This window comes from Lacerta agilis, chromosome 5, assembly GCF_009819535.1.
Source record: "Lacerta agilis isolate rLacAgi1 chromosome 5, rLacAgi1.pri, whole genome shotgun sequence".
Lineage (NCBI taxonomy): Eukaryota > Metazoa > Chordata > Lepidosauria > Squamata > Lacertidae > Lacerta > Lacerta agilis.
Window position 1 is genome coordinate 55,142,981 of NC_046316.1, and position 23,665 is coordinate 55,166,645.

General features: G+C 49.4%; 2 protein-coding genes across 2 annotated transcripts; both read left to right on the plus strand.

The window, feature by feature from the left end:
* Positions 1-9,091, plus strand: ANKRD2 (ankyrin repeat domain 2). Its single transcript, XM_033149882.1, has 9 exons — positions 1-392; positions 1,130-1,243; positions 3,548-3,691; positions 4,570-4,677; positions 4,934-5,032; positions 5,936-6,034; positions 6,339-6,437; positions 7,219-7,317; positions 8,921-9,091. The coding sequence occupies exons 1-9, from the start codon at positions 120-122 to the stop codon at positions 9,017-9,019; spliced, it is 1,134 nt and encodes a 377-aa protein (XP_033005773.1). The 5' UTR covers positions 1-119; the 3' UTR covers positions 9,020-9,091.
* A 1,881-nt stretch (positions 9,092-10,972) lies between these two features.
* On the plus strand, positions 10,973-22,876 carry HOGA1 (4-hydroxy-2-oxoglutarate aldolase 1). Its single transcript, XM_033149885.1, has 7 exons — positions 10,973-11,253; positions 15,990-16,118; positions 16,353-16,480; positions 17,827-17,961; positions 20,816-20,912; positions 21,348-21,481; positions 22,607-22,876. The coding sequence occupies exons 1-7, from the start codon at positions 10,995-10,997 to the stop codon at positions 22,754-22,756; spliced, it is 1,032 nt and encodes a 343-aa protein (XP_033005776.1). The 5' UTR covers positions 10,973-10,994; the 3' UTR covers positions 22,757-22,876.
* The last annotated feature ends 789 nt before the right edge of the window (positions 22,877-23,665 follow it).

A 23,665-nucleotide genomic window follows, 5' to 3' on the forward strand; every position in this document is an offset into this window, starting at 1 on the left:
CGGGGAAAACTCAGTGCGCACCTCCCTATTGGGAGGGAGTCTCTGGCTACTAATGGGTCATTTTTAGGAAGGTGAGCTGTGTGCAGTTGGAAAAGGAGAGATTGCGACAAGCTGAGCTCATGACAAAGGCGTTTGGAGTGGGGAATGTGAACAGGGTCACTTGGGCAGGACACACATCAGGTCTTTTAAGTCAGCGGCTGCGAGAGGACAGGAGCAGGTCCACAGAGTCCTGCATAAAGCTTGGGAAGAGAGCAGAACCAGGATCAGGGGGAGTGTTGGGGAGGACTCACAACTCCAGGATAATGGCAGAGAAGATGGCTGTGGACCAGGGGGTGAAATGGGCAACAGACCTGATTGAACAGAAGCTGGCACTGGAGGAGGAGGAGGAACAGGTGAGTCTTGGGGGTGCATTCCTGGGACTCAGGAGGCAGACCCAGCAGCTGTACTGGATGGGGCGTGGATTCCTGGATATCCACGGGAGGGAGACTTGACCCACGGAGAAGGGTCTCATGTTTTTGCCAACCACAGGAGATGGAACAGCTTTACTATGAAGTGTTGTGAAACGGTTGTTTCGAAGCAGCCGATCTGTTTCCTGTAACCTCCTTTCCATGTAATTAGAAAATAATATATCGGAAAGGGGGGTCACCATTTTGAGTGTTTGAGTAAGGGGTGTTTAAGGCTGGCGCTGCTATCTCTGCCCCCAGTGAAAATGTGGCTTATTTATTTGGTTGTATTTATTTCATGTGCTTTAGACAGTTTGCTGTAGGCAGCTAAGAAATTATGCAGTGGTTATTCTGGACAGCTTCAGAGAGATGCCCCACCAGAGATCATGGGGAGAAGAAGAGGGAAATAAGGATAACGCCGGATGATAAACTACCGGTACCTCTAGGGCACCAGAAGAGACTGATGTGGAACATGGATGGCTCTGGGAGAGACCATTTTGAGGCTGACAGCAATTTGCAGGAAAGGGTCTCTCATGAAAACTGGTCTTGCATAGTCTGCTTATCATAGAATACATCTAATTTTTTAAAGATGTGTGGAAAGAGAAACCACAGCTCACTACACGGTCAAAAGAAAAGAGGTGTGGGATGTTGCAATGCTTTCCTTGTCTCCTGTTTGCTTCACCCAGAAACACCGTTCCTGCCCTCCTGCAGAACCGCCAGTTGTGGCCCGGCTAGATACCCCACTTCTGGAGGATGAGAAGAAGCACGGGCCTCTCAACAAAGGTCTTGAGGGGCTTAAGGTGAGAGAGGCTGCAGCACTCAGTGAGGCTCTTGTATCCTACTCTGTTGGGCACAAAGCTTTATAATGTATGAATTTATAATACTCTTGGGGGTATCATCCAGGATCTCTCAGTCCAGTAGTCAGGCGTCTTAAGTTGTCTTTCCTGGCATTATAAGCCATTGCCATGTTAACGGCCCTTCCAGTGTAGTGTAATGGTTAGCGTAAAGGACCAAGGTTGAGTGAGGCCCGGGTTCAAATCCCCGCTTAGCTCACTGGGTGATTCTTTGGCAGTCACTCACTCTGTGCCTAATCTGCCTCCTCACAGGGCTCTTGTGAGGATAAGGTGGAAAGAGAAAGAGACAGCCTAAGCTCCTTGGAGGAAAGGTGGAATAAAAATACTAACAGATAATACACAGTCAAGAAAGACCCATTATCAGAGTATGCCTGTTTATGGTCTCTCTCCCTATTCCTGGGCGTACATTTAAATGTATTTTAATATTTGATGGAAGCCGCCCAGAGTGGCTGGGGAGACCCAGCCAGATGGGCGGGGTACAAATAATAAATTATTATTATTATTATTATTATTATTATTATTATTATTATTATTATTATTATTTTATTACATTCCAGATGAATTCCCAAGTGCCTTTTCTGCCCTCTAGTGGCTAAATACTTAGATAATAATCAGTGCTTCCCCCCCCAAAAAAGAATATATTTAGGGGTACTCTCATTTTCCTACTCATATTGAAATACTGTCTCTCAATGAGGCCAAATTTAGATTCACAAAATGTTTAGGGGTATGTGTACCCCTGCGTCCCCCCCCCATAAAAAAGCACTGATAATAATAGCCTTCCTGCATACAATGCCCCTATCCTGACTCTAGCCAGGGCTGGCCCATCTGCGAGGTAAAAGGGGGTGACCGCCTTGGGAAGCAGGACCTACAGGGGTGGTGGATCCAGCCTCTGTTGGCTTATCTAGATCAGTACTGTCTACATTGACTGGCAGCGGCTCTGCAGGATTTCAGAGAGGATGAATCTTTCCCAGCCCTACCTAGAGATGCCAGGGATTGAACCCGAGGCTTTCTGTGTGCAAAGCAAAACACCCTTCCACCAAGCTATGGTCCTACCATAAATCTCTGTATCAGTACGACTTGGGTCTCTTCAAGCTCAAGTCAGACCATCAGCCGTATATTGTGGCCTGCCCACCAGCTGCTTGACAGCCCCCCTCCTCGATTTCTGCAGTTCCCTGACAGGCAGCAAAGCCAGGAGATTTACAGAGCCCCGATGGGCTGTCATTCAAGATCGATGGACGGCCAGCATGCAGCTTGGCAGGGCACAAGCTACGCTGAGTGTTTTTTTCAGTGCAGTACTAAAAATAAACCCAACACAGTAATATAGTAAAAACAGTACATAAAAGTAACGGCGTTTGATCTGGCACTAGAGCAGGAAAGTTAATGTTCTGATAGCTACATAGGAAGTTCTGGGCTACATGCGCCGTTATTAGGTACAAATTCTGCACACACCACCAACAAGCCCCACATGGTAAGAGAAAAGTCGTGGATATTCCTTTTATAATCTCCATTGCCTGCAGGAAGTTTCATTTCATAGTGAGACAGCTGGGACTCCAGTTGGTTTGGGAACCCAGTTCTCTCATGCCTTTGGGGGACAAAGGAAACACACCCTGCATATGCTCAGATATGCTCTTGCATGCTCTAGGGCTGAGCTCTGTCATTAAAAAGGGCTGGACCCATTGGCTCTATTGCAGAATGCTGCTGTTCCCAGACTCAACTGAACTCTGCTCCACTGTCCTTAGCCTAGCAGGATATATTGCTGGGCATTCGAAGGAAGTTGCTCTCTTGGTGAGTGAAAGGAGAGAAGCCAACATGAGTCAGCAGGAGTTTACGTTGCTCATCACAGTGCCAATTTTAAATGTGAACAAAGACAAAAATATTCCATTTGATCATCAAGCCCTTGGTTACAACAAGCTGGCCGAGCCCGGCCCTACCATTAGGCAAAGGGAGCATTGTTGCCTTGGACAGGAAGCAGCGGAAGGCAGAGCTGCGCTGATGACATTGCCTACCCTGCACCTCCTAAGCTCCTCGGCCATGTTGGGAGCAAGATCAAAATTACCATCCACTTGGTGGCTGCACATGGAAAGAGGGACACCATCTCATCCTTGGCCTCTGGGCAGGGCCTCCTGGGCCAGCCCTAGCTGGAAAGCAAAAGAAAGGGGTAGGCAGAGTGGATTTTCTGCTAAGCGGGGAAATAAAAACAGGGATTTAGTCCTAAGCAAGAGCTTTTCTGTATAAATCTCTCTCCCACAGGGCCAGGAAAGGGTGCGGAAGAGCTCTTTGGACCTGAGACGAGAGATCATCCAAGTTGGTGGCACACAATACCTCTTCGAGCTGCGCAAAAAGCCTAAGAAGAAAAAAGAGGAGGAGAAACCAGAGCCTGAGCCAGAGGAGATTGTAAGGGGTGGGGGAACTTCTATAAGTGGGGAGGGGGAGGAGGGACTAAGGAGGTGGCGCCAGGGAGCCTGAGATTCACCCAGGAGCAGCCTCTGGGAAGCAGAAGCAAGATGGCATATTTCCAGTATAAGGGAGTTGCCTTATATTGAGTGGGCTTGTTGGTCCACCTAGTTCAGTATTCACCTACTCTGACTGGCAGCATCCTTCCCAAGTTTCAGACGGGGGGACATTCCTGGTCCTGCTTGGAGATACCAGGTGCTCAACAGCTCTTCCCCCAGGGAAGAGACCTTGGGCAAGGTACCATGAGTGGGGCCCACTTTGCTGCCACTGTTGTTGCCTCTGCCCATTTGCTTTGTCCTCTCCTTTTGGCTACCATCTACCCAACTGCCTGGAGGGGGATGGCAGAGTGAGGTGGGCCTCTGGCTCTTTCCTCCTTGCTCTTATCCCTGCTCACTTGCATAGAGGGGCCAGGTGAACTGGCAGCGTCGGTAAGGAGGAAGAGGAGCAACAGCCACAGAGCCCAGGGTCTTCAGCAGTTGCGGGTGATGAAGGAAGCCCTGCTGGGGGGTGGGCAGGTGCCCAAGGACCCCAATCCCTGATGCTCACCCTGCAGAGAGCTAATTGCGCTCCCGGAGCCCTCTCGAAATGCATACCCCCATCCACTGTGGGGGGGGGGATCAGGGATAGCTATGCCCCTGCTCCTTTTTTTGGAAAAGACTTTGTGATGAAATTTTATTCATTTTTATGATTAGTTTTCTACAATTTATATGCCGCTTGATTGTTTTAAAAAAGAAGCCTCTAAAGTGGTCCAAGCCCCTCGCCGTGGACTTTCAGAGCTTTTGAAACACCCACTGAAGCGTCAACCCTTTCCCCTACAGATGGGCCCTGTGACGGAAGAGGACTTCTTGAAAGCAGCTGTGCAAGGCAAGGTGCATGTGGTGGACAAGTTCCTGGCAGACGGGGGATCCCCAAACACCTGTGATGAGGTATGACGCAAGGGAGCAGCGCTTGTTCTCTGTGATCTTTCCTTTTCATGAAATGCCTTCGTATGCCATCACCCTATTCGGAGAACCAACCATCTCCACACTTGGGATAAGGCTTACAGCAGAGCATTGGTATTGGGGTGTGTGTGTGTGTGTGTGTGTGTGTGTGTGTGTGTGTGTGTGGCTTCTGCAAGCAAATCAGGATGAACGCTCAATCACTATGTCATGTGAAGAAGCCCTAATTCTGTCCTTCACTTAGTTCCGCAGGACAGCATTGCACCGTGCCTCACTTGAGGGGTACACGGAGATTGCAGAGAAGCTTTTGGCCCATGGAGCCACTGTCGATTTCAGAGATCGAGTAAGATAACCCTTCATTGCATCATTCTGTATCTATGCCTGCTCATTCCCCCCACCACCACCCCGCTATCTCCAGCTATGCCCATCAGTGCTGTCAAGTATCCTGTTTCCCCCGGGAATCTCCCTTATTTCAAGCAGTTTCCCGCTGCCATCCCTTATTTTTTATATCCCTTTAATTTCCTGTTTTTTCAAAGGAAGCAGCTCCTCTCCCTCCCCCTGCTGGCCAGGGACTGGGAAGACCTCGCCTCCTTGCAGCCTCAAAGCAAGCGGGAGCCATTTCCCGCACTTACAGGGGGGGCGTATTTGGCCCCCTGCATCAGCCCATATCAGCTGCCGCCGAGCCCCTCAGCTAGACAATAGGGTTAGCTGGGGGGGGGGGAGCCTGGCTGCCTTTGAAAACGGGCGGCTGTTGCTTTGAAACGTTACAATATGATGGAGCGGCGCGCGCTTTGTAACTTTTTATCCGGAGCTCGCTGAGCAGCCGAGGCATCGTAGCCCACAGGCAGCGTTTCCAAAATACAGTAAGTCTACTGCGTGCGTTCACACCAGTGCCGCCCACTTTTGCTTTTGGCTCCGCCCACCACTGCCATGTGACTGTCCCTGGGATAGGTGAGGCTGCTGATCCCTTATTTTCAAATCCGAAACTTGACAGCTATGATGCCCATATATGCTTCTTCTAAGCCACTACTATCAGTTTCCTCTCTCTGGTACAGGGGTAGCATTTACTGGGTGCTCCAGGTTGTTTAAAAAAAAAAAAAAGACTGGCTTTGTTATTTTAAGTAATGCAGGGAGATGCAGTTGCATGAATCTCAAAAGGGTTTGGGGCAGGGAAGGAAGGGGGCGAACATAGGTGCAGGGGGCAGAGATTCTCCTCTTCTGATGGATGTGTACTGCTTGCCGACAGCTGGACTCCACAGCCATGCACTGGGCCTGCCGAGGAGGACATCTGGAGGTGGTGAAGCTGCTGCAGGAGAAAGGATCCAATCTCAATGTCAAGGACAAGGTGAGGAAGGTGGAGAGTCCAGGATTTGGTTCATGGTGGGAGAACAGCACTGCAGGAGGAACTTGACAAGCAGACAGTGGTGGGGGGGGTGGAGATTTGCGCGGGAGGAGTGGAAAGAAGGAGGTTTTAAGGCACTGTGGGATCTTGCAGCTATTCTGGGTTAACAGGAAGGTGGTTCTGTTGTGGAGCAATCCAAGGTCCTTCCAAGAAGAACGTGATGAAGCACGTGATGGAAGCAGGGGCACTAACGTGAAATCGTGTTTCCCCTTTCTTGCTCCCGTCTTCACCACCTGCCCAAATTCAGCTTCTCAGCACCCCACTGCATGTGGCCACCCGTACTGGCATGGCAGAGATTGTGGAGCACCTGATAAACAATGGAGTGGATGTCAATTCCCGTGACCGGGTAAGAGGCACATGGTGTGGTTGCTTATTGCAGTGCACCCTGCTCATCTAATTCCAGCAACTTAATGTGAGTCTAGGAAGTAATTGTACGCACGCACAGGTTTGTGTAGGAATCACACCAATCTGTGGAAGGGCAGATAATATAACACACAATACTGTACATGGATACACAAAGTCCTTTCTATAGGGAGGTGCATGCATGCACACAAAACAAAACAAAAGGTAAAAGAAAATATCAAATTTTAAAAGGTGGTATATTGATTCAATAATGTCAATAATCTCCCCTTCCTTACTGCCTTCAATTCCTGAGTCCTAGTCCTAGTCCTAGTTTCTCTTCTTTTCATTGAAGGCTGAGCTGCCCTGTATACCAACGGTTCTATACCTCTCTAGTAATTTTTAGCTAGGGATGCACAAACCGAGAGATCATCCATGGATATTCCCTAATCCCCAGTTAGTACCTTCCATCCATTAGAATGGGGAAATTGCAGCCCACTCTGTCGATGGCACACAGAAAGGCTTTACGTTCAGCTGGCTTAAGTCTTTCGTGGTACAGTATTTGCCATGCTCTTCTCTCTTTAGCTCACCAACTGATCTCTGCCCACAAAGCTATCTATATTCAGTGCACCCAGACCCTTGTTTCGAAGCACTTGATCGATCTGAACTGGATGAGCAGGCGGATAAACTAACAATTTCTGCTAGTCTTATGAGCAGTGAGCATAAGAGTTCTGGTGCCTGCCTGTCCTTGCCTTACACACATAGTGGTGCTGCCATGTCTGTTGCAGGAGGGAGACAGTGCCCTGCACGATGCTGTGCGGCTCAATCGCTACAAGATCATTAAGATGCTGATTCTGCATGGGGCAGACATGATGGCCAAAAACCTGGTGAGTGTTGCCCCCTTGTGGCCTATGCATGGAATAACAATGCAAAGTACTAGATTCAGGTAGGTAGCCGTGTTGGTCTGATGCAGTCGAAGTAAATTAAAAAATTAAGAAATTACCCAGAACAAACTTAGTTAGTCTCTAAGGTGCTACTGGACAATTTTTTAATTTAATGCAAAGTACTGTATGCTGTGGGTTAAACCACAGAGCCTAGGGCTTGCTGATCAGAAGGTTGGCAGTTCGAATCCCCGCGATGGCGTGAGCTCCTGTTGCTCGGTCCCAGTTCTTGCCCACCTAGCAGTTCGAAAACACGTCAAAAGTGCAAGTAGATAAATAGGTACCGCTCCGGCGGGAAGGTAAACGGCGTTTCCGTGCACTGCTCTGGTTCGCCAGAAGCGGCTTTGTCATGCTGGCCACATGACCCAGAAGCTGTACGCCAGCTCCCTCGGCCAGTAACACGAGATGAGCGCCGCAACCCCAGAGTCGGACACAACTGGACCTAATGGTCAAGGGTCCCTTTACCTTTACCTTTACTGTACGCTGTGGGATAAACCACAGAACCTAGGGGCTTGCTGATCAGGTTGGTGGTTCAAATCCCCGCAATGTGGTGAGCTCCCGTTGCTCGGTCCCAGCTCCTGCCCACCTAGCAATTCAAAAACACGTCAAAAGTGCAAGTAGATAAATAGGTACCGCTCCAGTGGGAAGGTAAACGGCATTTCCGTGCACTGCTCTGGTTCACCAGAAGCGGCTTTGCCATGCTGGCCACATGACCCAGAAGCTGTACGCCAGCTCCCTCGGCCAGTAACATGAGATGAGCACCGCAACCCCAGAGTCGGACATGACTGGACCTAATGGTTAGGGGTCCCGTTACCTTTACCTTTACTGTACATCTGCTTCCCAATATGTCCTTTTGATTCATCATGGTTTGTGTCCAGGCATAGGAAAACTCAGCCCTCCAGATGTTTTGCGACTACAACTCCCATCATCCCTAGCTAACAGGACCAGTGGTCAGGGATGATGGGAGTTGTAGTCCCAAAGCATCTGGAGGGCCAAGTTTGCCTATGCCTGGTTTGTGCTCTTGATGTTATATGTGATCCCACTTTCAATTCTGCTTTTGCCTGCAGAAGTTTTGGGGCAGTCATACGGCTTTGTTTCCAGTTGGTGCATGTCTCATGGTCGGTCTCCTGCTATACCACAGTTGCTCTTGGTTTAGTGCTTCCCCCCTGCTTTCGTTGTGCTATAGTGCAAGGGTGCCCTCCCAGCGGCAATGTGATATCATTGTGGAAGCATTGCAGAACAACTACAGTAATAAAGTGGAATGATGTACGGTAGATGCTTCAGAATAAATACACCACTAAGGCACTATTATTGTGTCAATGACATGCTTCAGACTGCATTTGCAAAATAAAAAATAAAAATAAATCTGTCTGGAGGAGCCCCCAGAAGCATGCTTTCTTAATTTCAGGTGCTGCCTACTTGACATTTTAGAAGGCAGCTAGTTCATCTGCCAGTTCTGAGGTGGGGGAGGTCCCCTGTGTCAGTTTTTTTTTTTGCAGTCAGTTAGAAGCTGCAGTTTTGTGACCCAAGGATGCTGATCTTTCCACAGGCTGGGAAGACACCCACTGACCTGGTGCAGCTGTGGCAGGCAGACACGCGGGAAGTGCTGGAGAAGCAAGAGTCCGAGGCAACAGAGTTGCCAGCATGAGCAAATGGACAAAAGATGGTTCTGGACTTGGGAGAGGCTGTGCCATTAACACTCAATAAAGAACCAAGCAAACGAAAAACCCATGGGAGTCTGGTGTCCTCTTTGGGTTGCTGTAAAGCAGGAGGTGACTAACTTGGCTCTGCACATGCTCTGGGGCTCCAAGGCCCATCAGCCCCAGCCAGCATAACTATGGAAAGTGGAGTTCAACAACTTCTGGAGGGATGAAGGTGATCCACTCCTTTAGAAGTGCATAATGGGCAGAAATTCAACACAAGCCGTTGCTCCTATCAGCCTCATGTGTGACATTTTTGCCAGGCCCACAGCTGTTACAGGAGCAGGGACTTTCTTAGGTAAACAAGTGCTAATTTTATATCCACTAGTTCCAACGGAGCTGAGCTACCCACAATGCCTATTTGACCCAGCTCCATATTATTCAGGCAGGTGCATGATGGCAAATTTGCCCATGAGATGCTACAGACCAAAACTGTTTACACTCTGTTGCATGGGAGTCGGGGGGGGGGTTGAGCATATGTGGCGGTCAAGATTCAAAGCATCTCCTAGGGATTCTAATGTAACAGTGCATCTTTCCTCAAGTAGTGGGAAAGGCTCGCAGCCTGAAGAACAGCAAAATGCCTGACCTCAGCGTGGGCCTGACCTGAGCTGCTGTGATTGAGTGATTGGAGATGAATACTGGCTGCAAATCAAAAGCTATTCCAGGAAGGAAGGAATGGTGAAAGAATCAATGGAGGCCCGGCAGGCTCATATAACTGTTTGCATGCAGATCTTTGCAGAGTCTTTCATTGTCTATACCCAGAACCTCCTTCCTGTGTATCTACTCGCTAACTACAGTAGCTGGCAATAATATATCTGCCCCAAACCCCATCTCCTCTAGCTGGCACACATGCAATACAAACATAAAGGTAAAGGTAAAGGGACCCCTGACCATTAGGTCCAGTTGCGGATGACTCTGGGGTTGCGGCGCTCATTTCGCTCTATAGGCCAAGAGAGCCAGTGTTTGACCGCAGACAGCTTCTGGGTCATGTGGCCAGCATGACTAAGCCGCTTCTGGCGAACCAGAGCAGCGCATGGAAACGTCGTTTACCTTCCCGTGGGAGCGGTACCTATTTATCTACTTGCACTTGACATGCTTTTGAACTGCTAGGTGGGCAAGAGCTGGGACTGAGCAACGGGAGCTCGCTCTGTCGCGGGGATTCGAACTGCCGACCTTCCGATCGGCAAGCCCTAGGCTCTGTGGTTTAACCCACAGCGCCACCCGCATCTCTTTTGGCACATTAAATACCAACATCTGGATCTCGGGTGAACAGGGCAACTAACAGCAAACTGGCTCAGCAAATGGAGATAAGATCTGCTGTTCAAGGTATAGAAATTCCAAGTGCCTAATAGATATAACACCACATTTCATAAAGCCGAAACAGCGCATTAACGGCATAGTCCTATGCATGTCTACTCAGAAGTCTTAGAGTGTATAATGAGGCTTTCTCCCCAATAAGTATGTTTAGGCTTGCAATCTAAAACGTTCAAACAGATGGATCAATTACCAAAACCAGAATTCCCAACAAACCCACAGCCCTGCCCCAACCCTTCACCCCTGTTAGCTGAAAAGCAGATTGGTGGGGGGGGGGGTATTTGTGGCCCCTCCAAACATCCTTTTATTATGCATTTATGCTCAGGGTGGCATCATGGGGCAGTAATGAACAACTCCACTCTCCATACTGTCTGCACCTGCAAAGTCTGGGAACAGCAGGGCATAAGACTTGGCTTCCTATCAGAATCCAGTTGACGGAGAAGCTGCAAACCAGCGAGCCTCCTCCAGGGTTTCATGGTGCGGCGAGGCCGATCTGCTTGGACGGGGCGGACCCGTCCAAGCAGGGGGGCGGACTTCGTCAACTCTCCCCGCCCCCGATCAAGCGTTGTGCAGCTCCCACAGGGCGCAGCGCTACGCCGCGAGAGAGCCATGGTGCAGGTGGCTGTAGCTGCGCGGCTCCTGCGCCTGCAGTGGCAGAAAGGCCCTCGCCTGCGCCCCGCGGAGATTGGGGCGGGCAGCGCGCCCAGGAGGTTTGCCGCGGGGGCCTCGGCGGCGGCGACACCCTCCCGGCGCCTCGACCTGCGGGGCATCTACCCGCCCCTGGCCACCCCGTTCACCTCGCAGGGAGAGGTGGATTACAGCCGGCTGGAGGAGAACCTGCGCCTCTACGCCGGGATTCCCTTCCGAGGTAGGGTCGGCAGGCGGGGCAGAGCACCGGGCGGAGAGTGGAGAGGGCGGATGCTGCAGCAACTTTGTACTTTCTGGAGACGGGTGTGGGTCGCAGTTTGATAATGTGGGGTTCCGGGGGCGTTGGCAACGCTGTTGACTACACATCCACACCATTCATTTAAAGCGCTAGGATGCCACTTGGAACAGTCATCGTTCCCCCCAAATAGTGAGAGCTGTAGTTGGCTAGAGGTGCAGAGAGTGATGGGCAGCGCATCCCATTTAGTCATGATTTGAGGCGAAAGGAGACATGCTGCCCTACCCTGCTGCCACCTGCCCTCCCATCCCCACTGGAGCAGCGCTGGATTCCCCCACACAGGGTGCTGAGCCTAGGGGGTGCAAAACCGAGAAAACCCATAATTGAGAAGATCCATTTTGGGGCACCAAATTTAGGCCTCACACAGAGTACCATATTACGAAAGATTACTCAAGTCTGCCGCTGGCTGGAGAAATGGTGCTGGCATTGGCACCAATTTTGGGCGAAGTCGTGCCAATTTCCAGCGAGATCTGGCAAAAATGGTATGAGATCTCACACAATTTCAGCGAGATCTTGCCTGAAATCTGTGCAATGTCCCCCAAAGTCTGCACTGGTGTTGGTGCCACTTTACTGGCGGATGGTGGTAGGACAGACCCACAAAGATCCTGCCTCTGGGCTTCCACCGCCTGAGGCAGTGACCTCACCCTACCCAATGGCTGTGCAGGCCTTCCTAAGAGTAGTTAGGAGACCCCTGTTCTGTTCCCCTCCCAGAGCTACTGTTTCCAGAATGGTTTAAGACAAATCCCTCTTCATGGGGGAGCTCTGCAAAGTGTAGCTCTTTGAGAGGAATTGCTCTTCATTCAATGGTAAGGTAGCTAGGGATAAGGACCCCATTCTTGGAATATCCTCCCCAAACAGATTTGTGGTGATCTTGTTGCATCCTGGAAGGCAGGTTCACAGTGAACTAGGGCCACCTTCTCCATAATTCTGGAAAGAGAAACAAAAAAACCCCTCAATGCCTTTAAGAGCTATCTGATACACAGAAATGCATGTGTCTTGCTAGACCTTCTGCCCTGAAGCTTATAAAGGCACAGAATGTTTTGCAGGAAAAATGGATAAGCAAGTGGTTTCACTGTATTGTAAGCACAGTTATTCCCAGCCAGCTGGAGGTGGGTGTGTGTGTGTGTGTGTGTGCTGGATGCACACACTGTGCTGAAAGGTCTTTCAGAGCTAGCACTGCTACTTCTCCAGTGGTGACAATTTAACAGAGCAAAACCAAGCCTTTCATTTACTTGTTTCATCCAGTTGGACCTTTTCCAGTACAGGGATTGTCAACAATGCTATTTCTTCAAGGACACACATGGCTGCCCACACGAACTTTGGCCTTCGTCCGCCGCTCTGCAGGAGATGGGGCAGGAACCTGCATTTTTTGGTGTATTTTTCCTTTCCCTCCCCCCAATTATGCTATCCTGGTCTTCACTAGCAGAGGACAACTTTGCATGGTTACCCCACCAGTAACCGGCTGCCATACTTCCTGGATTCCGCATGCCCAGGCATTCTATCCTGAGTAGTATGGCCGTAGACAGGGCCGTCTTGCCATAGGGGCTGTGTGGTGCGGCGTGCCATGGCACCGGGCCCCCCAGGGGCGCCCCCGCGAGCCCGCCGGCATACCGGGCGCCCCCTCCCCAAACCGCCCCTGCCCTCATGGGCGGGCCGGCTGCAAGCCGGGCGCCCTCCGGAGCCCCAGCTGGAGCGCTGGGAAGGGCGCGCAAAGCCCCAGGCTGCTCCAGCGCCACGCCCCTCATCCCCCGCTCGCCCACCCCCCTCCCGAGGGGCGGCCAGCGCGGGAGGGAGGCGGGCGGAGAGGCGGCACGCCGGGGGTGCCGAGGGATCGCCGTGCCACGGCAGCCAATCCCTCTAAGACGGCCCTGGCTGTAGACTGTCCAATTACAGTGACTGCTCTTTTCCAAGTGTAGTTACTATGTTGCTGACAGTTCCCCATCCCTGCTTTTGTAGCCTTACCTGTTGGATTTCTGTCTGAAATGCAGCTGCTAAAGGCACAGGAGCCCTGCCAGGAAGAAGTCAGTAATGCTGCCCAACATGATTTTCTTCTCCTGGGGGTTTGGACATGGTTTGGCAGGCAAGAATAGAAAGCTTCTGTAACTCAACTCTTGTTATAGCTGTGAGACAGGAGTCTTCATTTGGTTGGCTACTTACCACCTTCTTGACTTTGTGGCCAAGCCCACTGTTAGATCACCAGACTCTAGCTATTGGTGCTCCGGTAACATCCTGGTTAGACTACTGTCATTTGCTCGATGTGGGGCTGTCTTTGAAGACTTCATCAAATCTTCAATAGGCTCAAATTACAGCAGCTAGGAGGAAGCAGTTACAAGTTACCAGTCTCTGCAGCCACAGCAGGCGCTGTGATTCTCCAGTGGTTTGACTTTACCCCCGGAGGCACACTTCATGAACTAGACTGTTGCCTGGAACATGTTCCTATGAACATACCTTTCCCATTTTAAAAGTTCAGCACTGGCTACCAGTAAAATTCCAGGCACAATTCCCTGTCATGACGGTGTTGACATTTAAATCTGTAAATAGCCTGGAACCAGGGTGCCAGATAATACATGATTTTAATATTGGCTGCATGGGACTTTCTCTGGGTGCCCTTGCCATTAGAGGTACAGCAGTTGGGGAGAGAGACCTCTGTGTTGGCACCCTCCCCAAGCAGATTTATGGAGTCCTTTTTGCACAATTATTGTTTAGATTCCAGGTTAACACTTTTTTTAAAATTCATCAGGTTTCCTACTGCATTCCTAGTTCTTCTAGTTTTATTCACTGCTGCTTTATTGTTTTCTACTGCTATTTGGACTTGTTTTGTTCATGCTCATTTGTTTTACATTTTATAATGTTATCTATCTATCTATCTATCTATCTTATCTATCTATCTATCATTATACAGTATAGCTCAGGGGTCTGCAACCTTTAAGACCAAAAGAGCCACTTGGACCCGTTTCCGAAGGGGGAAAAAAACTGGGAGCCGCAAAACCATTGCGACATTTAAAACAAATATAACACTGCATTTTATTTTTAAAAATCCAATTTAAATTTAAAAAAATCTGATCTAAATAAAAAAAATCCGATTTAAATATAAAAAATCCATTAAAAAAAAATCATTCATTTTTATCCACCCTGGGGACCACTACCAGGTCACAGCCTGATCCAAGGTGGGTTGCAACAGCATACAAATATTTGATTTGTTGTTGTTTTTTTTTTAAAAAAATGAGTCCTCAACTGCACACTTGTGTTAAATGTTTGTCCCATGTCTAATTGAAGACTGCTGGCTTTTACAATAATCTTAGTGTCTTTTACCCTTAATATTCCAGACCAGAGGCTATGTTCACCTCTTCCAACCTCCTCTCTTGCTAAATAAAGCACAGAATTGCACCAGAGAAGCCTGTGATGTTTGTGCTGACTTGCATACAGGTGGCTGTAGTAGTTCGTAGTGTTCAAACCTTTTTAGGGGAGTTCCCTGCCCCCTTAATGACAATGGCGATAGATTTTGCACATGAACACAGATCCAAGTTAGGACTCCTCTCTTCCACGCCAACAGGTGCTTTGTCAAGGCTCCCCTAACACACACTCAGGACAGAGGAAAAACTGCAAAACGTCCCGGCCTTGCTCCGGGGTGGAGAGAGACGCGCGCCCGCGAGAGCACGGTCTGAGGCTGCGAGCGGAACCAGGAGTGAAGGAGGCAGCGGCAGGGAAACAGGCGCCGCTTCCTCAACCATTTTTAAAAAGAGGGCTTCCCCCCTCGCCCGCCACCCGCCGCCCCTGGCCCAGCCCGCAGCTGCCTACCTCGTCGTCGCCTCGACGCAGCAGCCAGCAGCCTTCCGAGAGGAACCGCGGCCAGCCCTCCCCCGCGGTCCCACGACCCAGCCGAGGAGTCCTGGCCTCCAGTGCCCGTGCGGGGACGCGTCTGAAGGCCCCCTTCCGGCCCCCATCCCGTCCCGCCTCCCAGCTGCCTCTGGATGCCGCGGGGTCCCACATACCCGCCGACCCTGGAGCTCCCCTGTCCGCCCCAAGGCCGCCTCCCATGCTAGGAAGACTCCTGGAGCTGGGCAGGGTTGGTCCCGCCAGGCAGGCTCGGGGGGCGGCCTCTCCCATGGGCGCCTGCTTCGGAGGCGGAGGCGGGGTCTTCAAAGTTCCCCCTCCCGCTCACCCAGCTCCATCTCTTCCCGAAGGAGCGTGCGCGCCTCAAGCACGCTCCCCGCCAGAGCCCTCGGCTGAGCTGCGCCACCTCTACTGCGTCCCCACCGCCTCCGAGCCCCGCTGCCCCGCTGTTCAAGGCCAGGTGATCCTGGGTACGCCCCTGAGCAGCGCCCTTAGCCTCCGGAGGGCGGGCCGCTGGCCAGCTGGAGGGCAGTCGCTACCAGCTGGAGAAGTGGGCGGGCGTATCCGCCCCGGAGCCGCAGCAGCCGTGTAAAAGAGCCGCATGCGGCTCCGGAGCCGCAGGTTGCTGACCCCCGGTATAGCTATATAGCTATCTACACCGGGGGGGGGGGGCTTTTTTCCAGCCAGAATTAGCCAGAACTCAGTTGGCTGCCATCACCATTATAAGAGAAAGAGAACAAGGGCAGAACATAAACTCTTGAAATGAAAATGGCTGAGTTCCATGATGGAAACAGAAACCCATTGCCAACTCTCTCTCTCTCTTGCAGGTTTTGTGGTGCAGGGTTCCAATGGGGAATTTCCCTACCTGACTCAACAAGAACGCCTGGAAGTGGTGAGACGGGTGCGCGAAGCTATGCCCGAGGATAAGCTCCTGCTGGCTGGGACCGGATGTGAATGTGAGCAGCATGCAGGGGATGGGGCCAGAGGATGCCATTCTCCAGCCGCACCAAATCCTCAATTAAGATGCCAGAGCTGAGCAATGAACCTATATAGGCACTTTCTGTCCCCTGCTTCCATCTCTGGTTCTCAGAGCCTCTTAATCTCACTGAGCCCATCCTTTGGTCCCACAGGCCTCTTAAAAGCCTTTTATTATTTTTGTCCATTTATCCTCTTTGTCCTCCTTCCTTTAGCAACTCGGGGCACCATTGAGATGACAGCACAAATGGCTGATAAGGGCGCAGACGCTGCCCTCGTGGTGACGCCTTGCTACTTCCGGGGAAGCATGACCAATGCAGCCTTGATTCATCATTACAAACAGGTGAAGGATGGGGCGCAGGCATCTCCCTGGTCAGAGCCGCAGGGACTTGGGGGGAAGGCTGAGATGGTACCAAGATGATGTTAGCTTGTATTACAGGTTGGTTGATGTTGCAGCCATGAGTGGATTTTCAATAGAAATGCAATTAAAATAAACACCTTTAATTCTGAATTCAAGTGCAACTTCTCCCTAAGGTGCTTAGGGGTTTATTGCAGGCACCAGTGTTTGCCTGGATTGAAAAGTATTTATTCAGAAAATAAAAAGCTTATTTGAGAAAGTAAAAGATGTGGGTTTGAAAAGAGAGTGCCTTTGGTCTCTAGCTACCTTGAATTTTAGAACAAAGATCTGTATATTAAATAATCTTTCTCTGTGTCTAATTCAGATCAGTGATGATTCATTTGCAGGGTTCAGTGTAGCATTAAGCATGTGCTATATCTCCACAGCTACTGGGCAGGGTACCCATAAATCAAAATGAATAAACACTTGAATTGCTTCTTCTAGGTCCTGTTCCCTTTCATTATCAAGATGTTCTTCCTTGGAATGAGACTGACCTTTGAGTACTAGTTATTTACCTTGTGTATGAGAAGTTATTTTTTTAATTTCATAAAATTTATACACCACATGGTTGTAAAAAAAAAAAATGGTTTCCAAAAAGATTTTTAAAAAACCAAGAAAGGTTTACAGCCATGCTTTAAAACATACAAAAGTTAAAATACTAAAGCAGATTAAAATTACCTCAACTTTCTAAGCACCTGGGTAGACTTATCTAAACAAGAATGTTTTTAGCAGGTGCTGAAAAGAGTTAAATGGTTCCCCAAGTCCAAAGATGCTGGCAGACGCTTAGGGCCGCCTGGGAGCCATTGGCTGGCATATTAGGGCTGCAAGACTTGTTGAACATTGCTGTGTTGGAAGAGTGGAGAAACATAGCCCAGAAAAATGAGCATTTTGTTGCAGGGATGATGAAACCTGTGTCGCCACTTCAACTCCCATCATCCCCAGCCAGCATGGCCCAATGGTCAGGGATGATGGGAGTTGTAGTCCTGCATCATCTGCATGGCCGCAGGTTTGTTGTATTGCTTCACTCTCTGCATGACTGAGAATTTAAAAAACCCAGACCTGTCCAGTCCCAGTGAAAACATTGGCTAATAAGTGTAACAGCACACACAGTAAGTGTATCTATACAAGATCTTCCACAGCAAGGGGATGACTGGGGTTGACATGGATTTTTCTATGTGAAAGGAAGCATGTGAATCAGTCTTTGAATGGTAACTTGCTGTGTGGAGGCTTCTCGTGGTCTGCATGTGAGTTTCCCCATGTGCCACTATCATGCTATTTTGTGTCCTCCTCAGGTAGCTGAAGCATCTCCAATCCCTGTGATACTCTACAGTGTCCCGGCCAATACGAATCTGGAGCTGCCCACCAATGTGGTCCTCAGCCTAGCACAGCACCCCAACATAGTGGGGATCAAGGACAGTGGTGGCAATGTGAGTGAAGGGGGAAGGCCAGGTGCTGAGACAAGGCGGGTTGCGATTGCATCTTGAGGGGCTGGCAAGAGTCTGAGTTGGAGGGCCTGTCAGTATTGGTCCTCTTAAGCAAGCTAATGGCCCACCGGGGGGGGGGGGTCTGGAGACCTGCCAACATGCCCCTCCTCCTAGAGTATTGAAAGATTAACTTTGAAGTAATCATTTCCTACAGCTTAGAAAAGGCTGTTTTCCATGTCAGGGCACAGCCAGGTGGCAGTTTCCCCACACTCTTACTTTTCAATAGCTTCATTAATGTGTAACCCCAAAAATTTGGATCCCCTCCAAACCGATGTGAAAATTTTGTGCTCTCTTTAATAACCCTAAACGCTTAAACACTCACATGCAGACACTTTCAAACTGTGGTCCATCCTGCCAGTGGGGCTATGGAATCAGCAGTTACAGTAATAAAACAGCTCAGGATATATGTGACTGGAAATCGGCTGTGATCTCTGTCGAACCCAGACCTTCAACAGTGGCTCTACCAGTGTATTTCCCCTCCTTTTGGTATCGCAATATTTCTGTTTCCCAAAAGTTCAGCCCCACCTTTGTGGGCCTCTCGTCTACCCAGGAATTTGGCATGCTGTGTGTTAACGTGACAGCACCATGTGACCTTAGACCAGGGGTCTGCAACCTTTAAGACACAAAGAGCCACTTGGACCCGTTTCCAAAGGGGAAAAAACAACTGGGAGCCGCAAAACCATTGCGACATTTAAAACAAATATAACGCTGCATATATTGTTTCTTACCTTAATGCAATAATAATAAATAACGTATAGGAGCCAATGCAAAGTATAATTAGTAAAAACAACAAGAATAAGTTATTACTTTTTTGCATTGACTCAGGGGCGTACCCAGGATCAAAACTGGGGGGGGGGGGCAAGCCATGGTCGTTCAGGTTGTGACATTTCAGCACGGAAAGGCGAATGAAACCAAAATTTTAGGGAAATTATATATAATGATAGCAGTGCTTTATTACAGTAGTTATTACAATTATTTGCTTGGTTTTTTTAAATTTTTATTCTAGTTACATGTCTTATACCAGGGGTGGCCAACTCCCAAGAAACTGTGATCTACTTTCAGCAGTGATCTACCCCCGTTTTTTGGGGTTCAGCTCAAAGTTGTTTTTTGGGGGGTGTGGTGGGTGGGAGAGAGGGCTTCCCCCTCTAAGATAGGTTGGCAAGCGAACTAATAAAGAAAGAAAAAGGGGGGGTGGGAATGGAAAAGTGGGGTGGAAAAATATAAATTGGGGGTAGGGTGGGGTGGGGAGAATATCTATTAAAATATGTAGTAGTTTAAAAAATAAAAATAAAGGGGGAAAATCTTTTTCTTCTTTTTCCTTTTTTTGAAAACAAAAACAAAAGGGGAAGAGAAAAGAAAAAGGGGGGATAGAGGGAGAAAAGGGTAATAATAAAAATTCAAATAGAGTGGCCGCAGCAGCTGTGGGGGGTGTTGGTTTGTTTTTCGTTTGTTTGTTTGTTTTAAAAATGGGATTTCTCCCCTTGGATTAAAAAAGGAGGGGAGGAAGAAAAAGAGAGGGGGGTGGGAGAGCAAGCCAAAAAGCAAAAAAGCAAAAAACAGTTTTTTTGGGGGGGGGGAATCACGCCAGGCACTGCAGTGCGCCGGCCTCGGGGCTCCGGGCCCCCGAGCCGCCCTTGGGGCCGTCTTGAGCATGTACACCGCCCGCAGCGAGCGCTGGCGAAGCACCGGTTGGCGGAGGTTTCAGAAGCAGCCTGGACGTTTTCGCCGCCGCCGCCCCAAAGCAGCTCTACTTCATCTTGTCAGCGACCATCACCGCCCTCCCGTCACGGCGACGCCTGGCCCGCTTGCTCCGCCCTCCGCGCGGCCGCTTTGAAAAGGATTCCGCCCGACAGGGGCCGCTCAGAACAGGGGCCGCTCCAATCGCCGCCACCACCTCCCGCCGCCTTTATTATCCCGACTCTTTTCTCTCTCTCTCTCGATAACTCGCAAAGCCCAGATCCTTCTTCTCCCCGCCCTAACGCCACCCTCATTGGCATGTTCCCCTCAAACAGGAACAGGCATCCCGGCGGCTGATTGGCCGGACGAAGCATCGCTCTCCCATGCCCACCTCCCGCCTTCATCCTCAGTGGCTACCTCGGCGGTAAGGCCCTGGCTCCGAGCCTATGCGCCAAGGCGGGCGATCTGTCCTGCCAATCGGCACGCCGAGGTGGTAAAAGCTCAGCCCTCCCCACACGCTTATTGGTGTGAAGAAGTCGCTTCCTCTCTCTGGGAGTGGTCAAGGTGGACATCAATCTTGGGTCTGTCCTCGGGAACCCCGAGAGGGCTGAGAAAGACCACCCAGCTGTTCAACGTTGATGCGGATTATTCATGTTTTTTTTGGCCCTTTTTTGCCAATAACCATTTAATTATTATTGAAAGGGCATTGAAAGGGGGCATGCCGGAGCCGCGAGAGACCTGTCAGAGAGCCGCATGCGGCTCCGGAGCCGCAGGTTGCTGACCCCCGCCTTAGACTACTGCCCTCTGCTTAGTAGCATAGTCCATCCATCCCTCCCCCCTTGATGTTGAGATCGCCCATTGTAGGTAGAGCATTAGATAAGTGAAGCAGAAAGAGGGGAGTTGCTGTAGGGGCTGATGCTCTTCTTTAAAGGCCAGGAACTGCCTGGTAGCTTAAAGGGGGAAGTTGCAGAACTGATAAAGCCAGCTTTGCACAAGAAAGGGGACATGAAGAAAGCAATGGCAGAGCAGCGTTTTCATTGTCAGCGTCAACTGCTGCCCCCTCATTTTGATGGATGCCTACTGCTGTCCTCCCCTATCAAGCGATCCCATCTCTTGCCAGATCACCCGCCTCGGACTCCTTGTCCACAGGACCCAGCATGAGGACTTCCAGGTACTGGCAGGATCAGCTGGTTTTCTGCTGGCCAGTTACATTGTAGGTAGGTGATATTGGGAGCTGATGTCCATACGGGGCAGTTCTGGAGAGAGTGGCTAGCTGGCTGTTTCAGGACATGGGGAAGGGTTACAAAGTAGCCTAGGGTGTGCATTGTAACATTTGTCAAGAGATTTTAAAAAGCATTTTCCAACTTTGTTACCCTTGAGCAGAGATAGATAGATAGATAGATAGATAGATAGATAGATAGATAGATATATTTATTTATTTATTTATTTATTTATTTATTTATTTATTTCTGGGAAGTAGCGGTTGGAAGCTGCTACAGGGAGACCAACATTTGGTCCAGGCTTTGCTGGTTTGAAACAAGCAGAGAGAGAAAGAATGCTGGGGAAGTGGTCTGAATGGTGCAAAGATGCCTGTTTCACTGCCTAGGTGCTCCACTCTTTTTTTTTTGACGGAACTGTGTTCCTTGCTCCAGGTGCTGCTGGAGGGATTTGTGCCCTTGCCAACGTGCTTGGGTCTCCAGTCTGTCAGCTTGAGCAACTGTGCTGTGCTGAAAGCTGGGATGAGGCCCGTGCACTGCAGCACCGACTCATTGAACCTAACATTGCGGTAAGAGGCAGAAAACGGGAGGAAAGTGGGACGTAAGAAGTGGGAACACCCAACTTCCTTGGGAATGTATGGGGAGGGGAAAAGGCAATGCTTTGGTGGAGCTGCCAACAGAACAATACATGGTTGTTGCTCATGGTCTGGAACACAGGCTGTGGGTCAAGTCCTATCCTTCCCCATCCTTTGCAAACCATATTCCCTGAAGCAGATGTTATCTGCACCTTAGTACCAGATCAGCAGCATGACCAAGCAATTGTGTTTTATCGCTTGCCCTTTGGTCTTACATTTCTCCCCCTTTGGCCTGTCTTATTCTGCGTGAGCGTGTGTTCTGAGCCATCTCAGCATTCCATTTTTATTTTTGTGACCATTTTGGGAATGTCAGCCAAGCTTTTGAGTTTTTCATTGCAAAACCTGTGACTTATTCACACCACAATTTTCTAGATATTGCAAATGCATGATATGCAACTGTGAATTTTTTTTATTTTGGGGGGGGCAGTTTCATTTCGGCTCCATTGAATAATTTCAGAAACATATGTGGGGCTTGTAATTCCAGTACTAATCCTCTGGAGCCCTTGCGCCTCCCTCCCAAAGCTTGATAAGCAAAGAAAACCTGCTGGGTGCACGGGTGGGGGAAATAAATAAATGAAGAGCAGAGAGGAGTTTCCCCAGTTCTCCATGTATTAATTTATTTCCCCACCGCCACCTCTGTAAAATTGCGATCGCATAAGTAAAGCGAGCACAAGTTGCAAGCTTACTGTATATCCTTGTACTAGTAAAACTTTCTTAGACCTCATGTAGTCTAAGAATTAACCAACCGCTTCTTCAAATTTACATACACTGTTGACTTCAAATGTTCACGCTTAGTATGATCTGCACCATTACCTCCTTGCCTGAGTTGATTAAGTGTCAAACAGGAATTCCTGGGTCATAACACTTGCCCATGTCTAATGTTCTGGACATTCTGTGACCACAGACAAGTCCTTGATGGTGCAATTCTTCATTTTCTTCTGAATTCTGCAGGCCTAGAGCTGAGTGATGCTTGTAGGAAAAGGGAGTTCGCATACACCTCTGCCACACTGTTGGCCACAGAGCAGTTCTGAGTGCCCCGCACTGTTTCTCTTTCCACAGGTAACAAGCAAGTTTGGAGTCCCAGGCCTCAAACAGGCCATGGAATGGTTTGGTTTAAATGGGGGCTTCTGTCGCTCCCCCTTGCTCCCGCTGAGCGAGGCACAAGTGAGGGAGCTGCACCAGGATTTCAGCTCCAATGGATGGCTCTGAAAGACGAAGCTGTTGCAGGCAATGGTTGGAACCTTGAAATGGGCAGCAGGCATATTGCCATCCAGTTAAGCCTCGAATTTCATATTCTGCAGCATACTAAAATACAGCTCATTCAACCTACACTGTTCATTGGCATGTTTGAAAACCAAAGTATTATTACAAGGGAAACAGCATAATGAAGATGCCAGAAAGGTTTTCAAATGGGCAAGTAAGCCCTTTTCATGGCAGTAGCTCTGAATTCCTTTTCCCATAGAGGTTCTAACCCTTCCTGCTTGGAATCGCCAAATTTGTCCTTAGCTGGGGTATTTATCTATTGTACCTGTACAAGGGTTGCTGACCATTTGGGGCCCATTTAACATTTGAGTGCCTGAGGCACTATCCTTTCAGGTTGACTTCCTTTCCCCTGCTTCCCCAGCTGACGAAGAGAAAGAAAGTAGACCCCATGTCCTATGGATAACAGCTGGAGCCAGCAAAATTAAAACTACCATGGTCTGCCAATGGACAGAGTTGCAGTCCAACAATATCTGGAAGGAAATAGGTGCCTCATTCTCCTACCCCCCATCATCACAATCTTCCAAGGTGATGTCAAAGGAGTTTGCTGCATGACTACGTGGCCTACTTCCATAAGTCAGTAGGTGTCAAATTCACAAGGTGTGTAAGAATGGAAGAGGGTGGAGCCATATTTGTTTGATCCATAGATTCATGGTACTGACTGGTGTTAGCTCACCAACTAGGAAGCACCTTTTAACAGGGAAGATGCTTTATTTGCAAGGGCTGAGTCTCTTGCCCTCAGTGACAAAGATAGCATGGAGTGGAATTAATCTTTAGAAAAGTATGTTCTCCAGGTAAAAATGCTTTGCCCCGTCTACTATCTCAGTAATGGTACACTCTGCTTGAAAAGGGGAAATA

Coding starts and splice junctions, on each gene's coding strand:
- ANKRD2 (XM_033149882.1), top strand. CDS start 120: ATGACAAAGGCGTTTGGAGTGGGGAATGTGAACAGGGTCACTTGGGCA. Junction 6,035..6,338: donor ATCTCAATGTCAAGGACAAG/GTGAGGAAGGTG, acceptor GCCCAAATTCAG/CTTCTCAGCACCCCACTGCA. Junction 7,318..8,920: donor ACATGATGGCCAAAAACCTG/GTGAGTGTTGCC, acceptor ATCTTTCCACAG/GCTGGGAAGACACCCACTGA.
- HOGA1 (XM_033149885.1), top strand. CDS start 10,995: ATGGTGCAGGTGGCTGTAGCTGCGCGGCTCCTGCGCCTGCAGTGGCAG. Junction 17,962..20,815: donor TCAAGGACAGTGGTGGCAAT/GTGAGTGAAGGG, acceptor ATCTCTTGCCAG/ATCACCCGCCTCGGACTCCT. Junction 20,913..21,347: donor GCTGGCCAGTTACATTGTAG/GTAGGTGATATT, acceptor TCCTTGCTCCAG/GTGCTGCTGGAGGGATTTGT.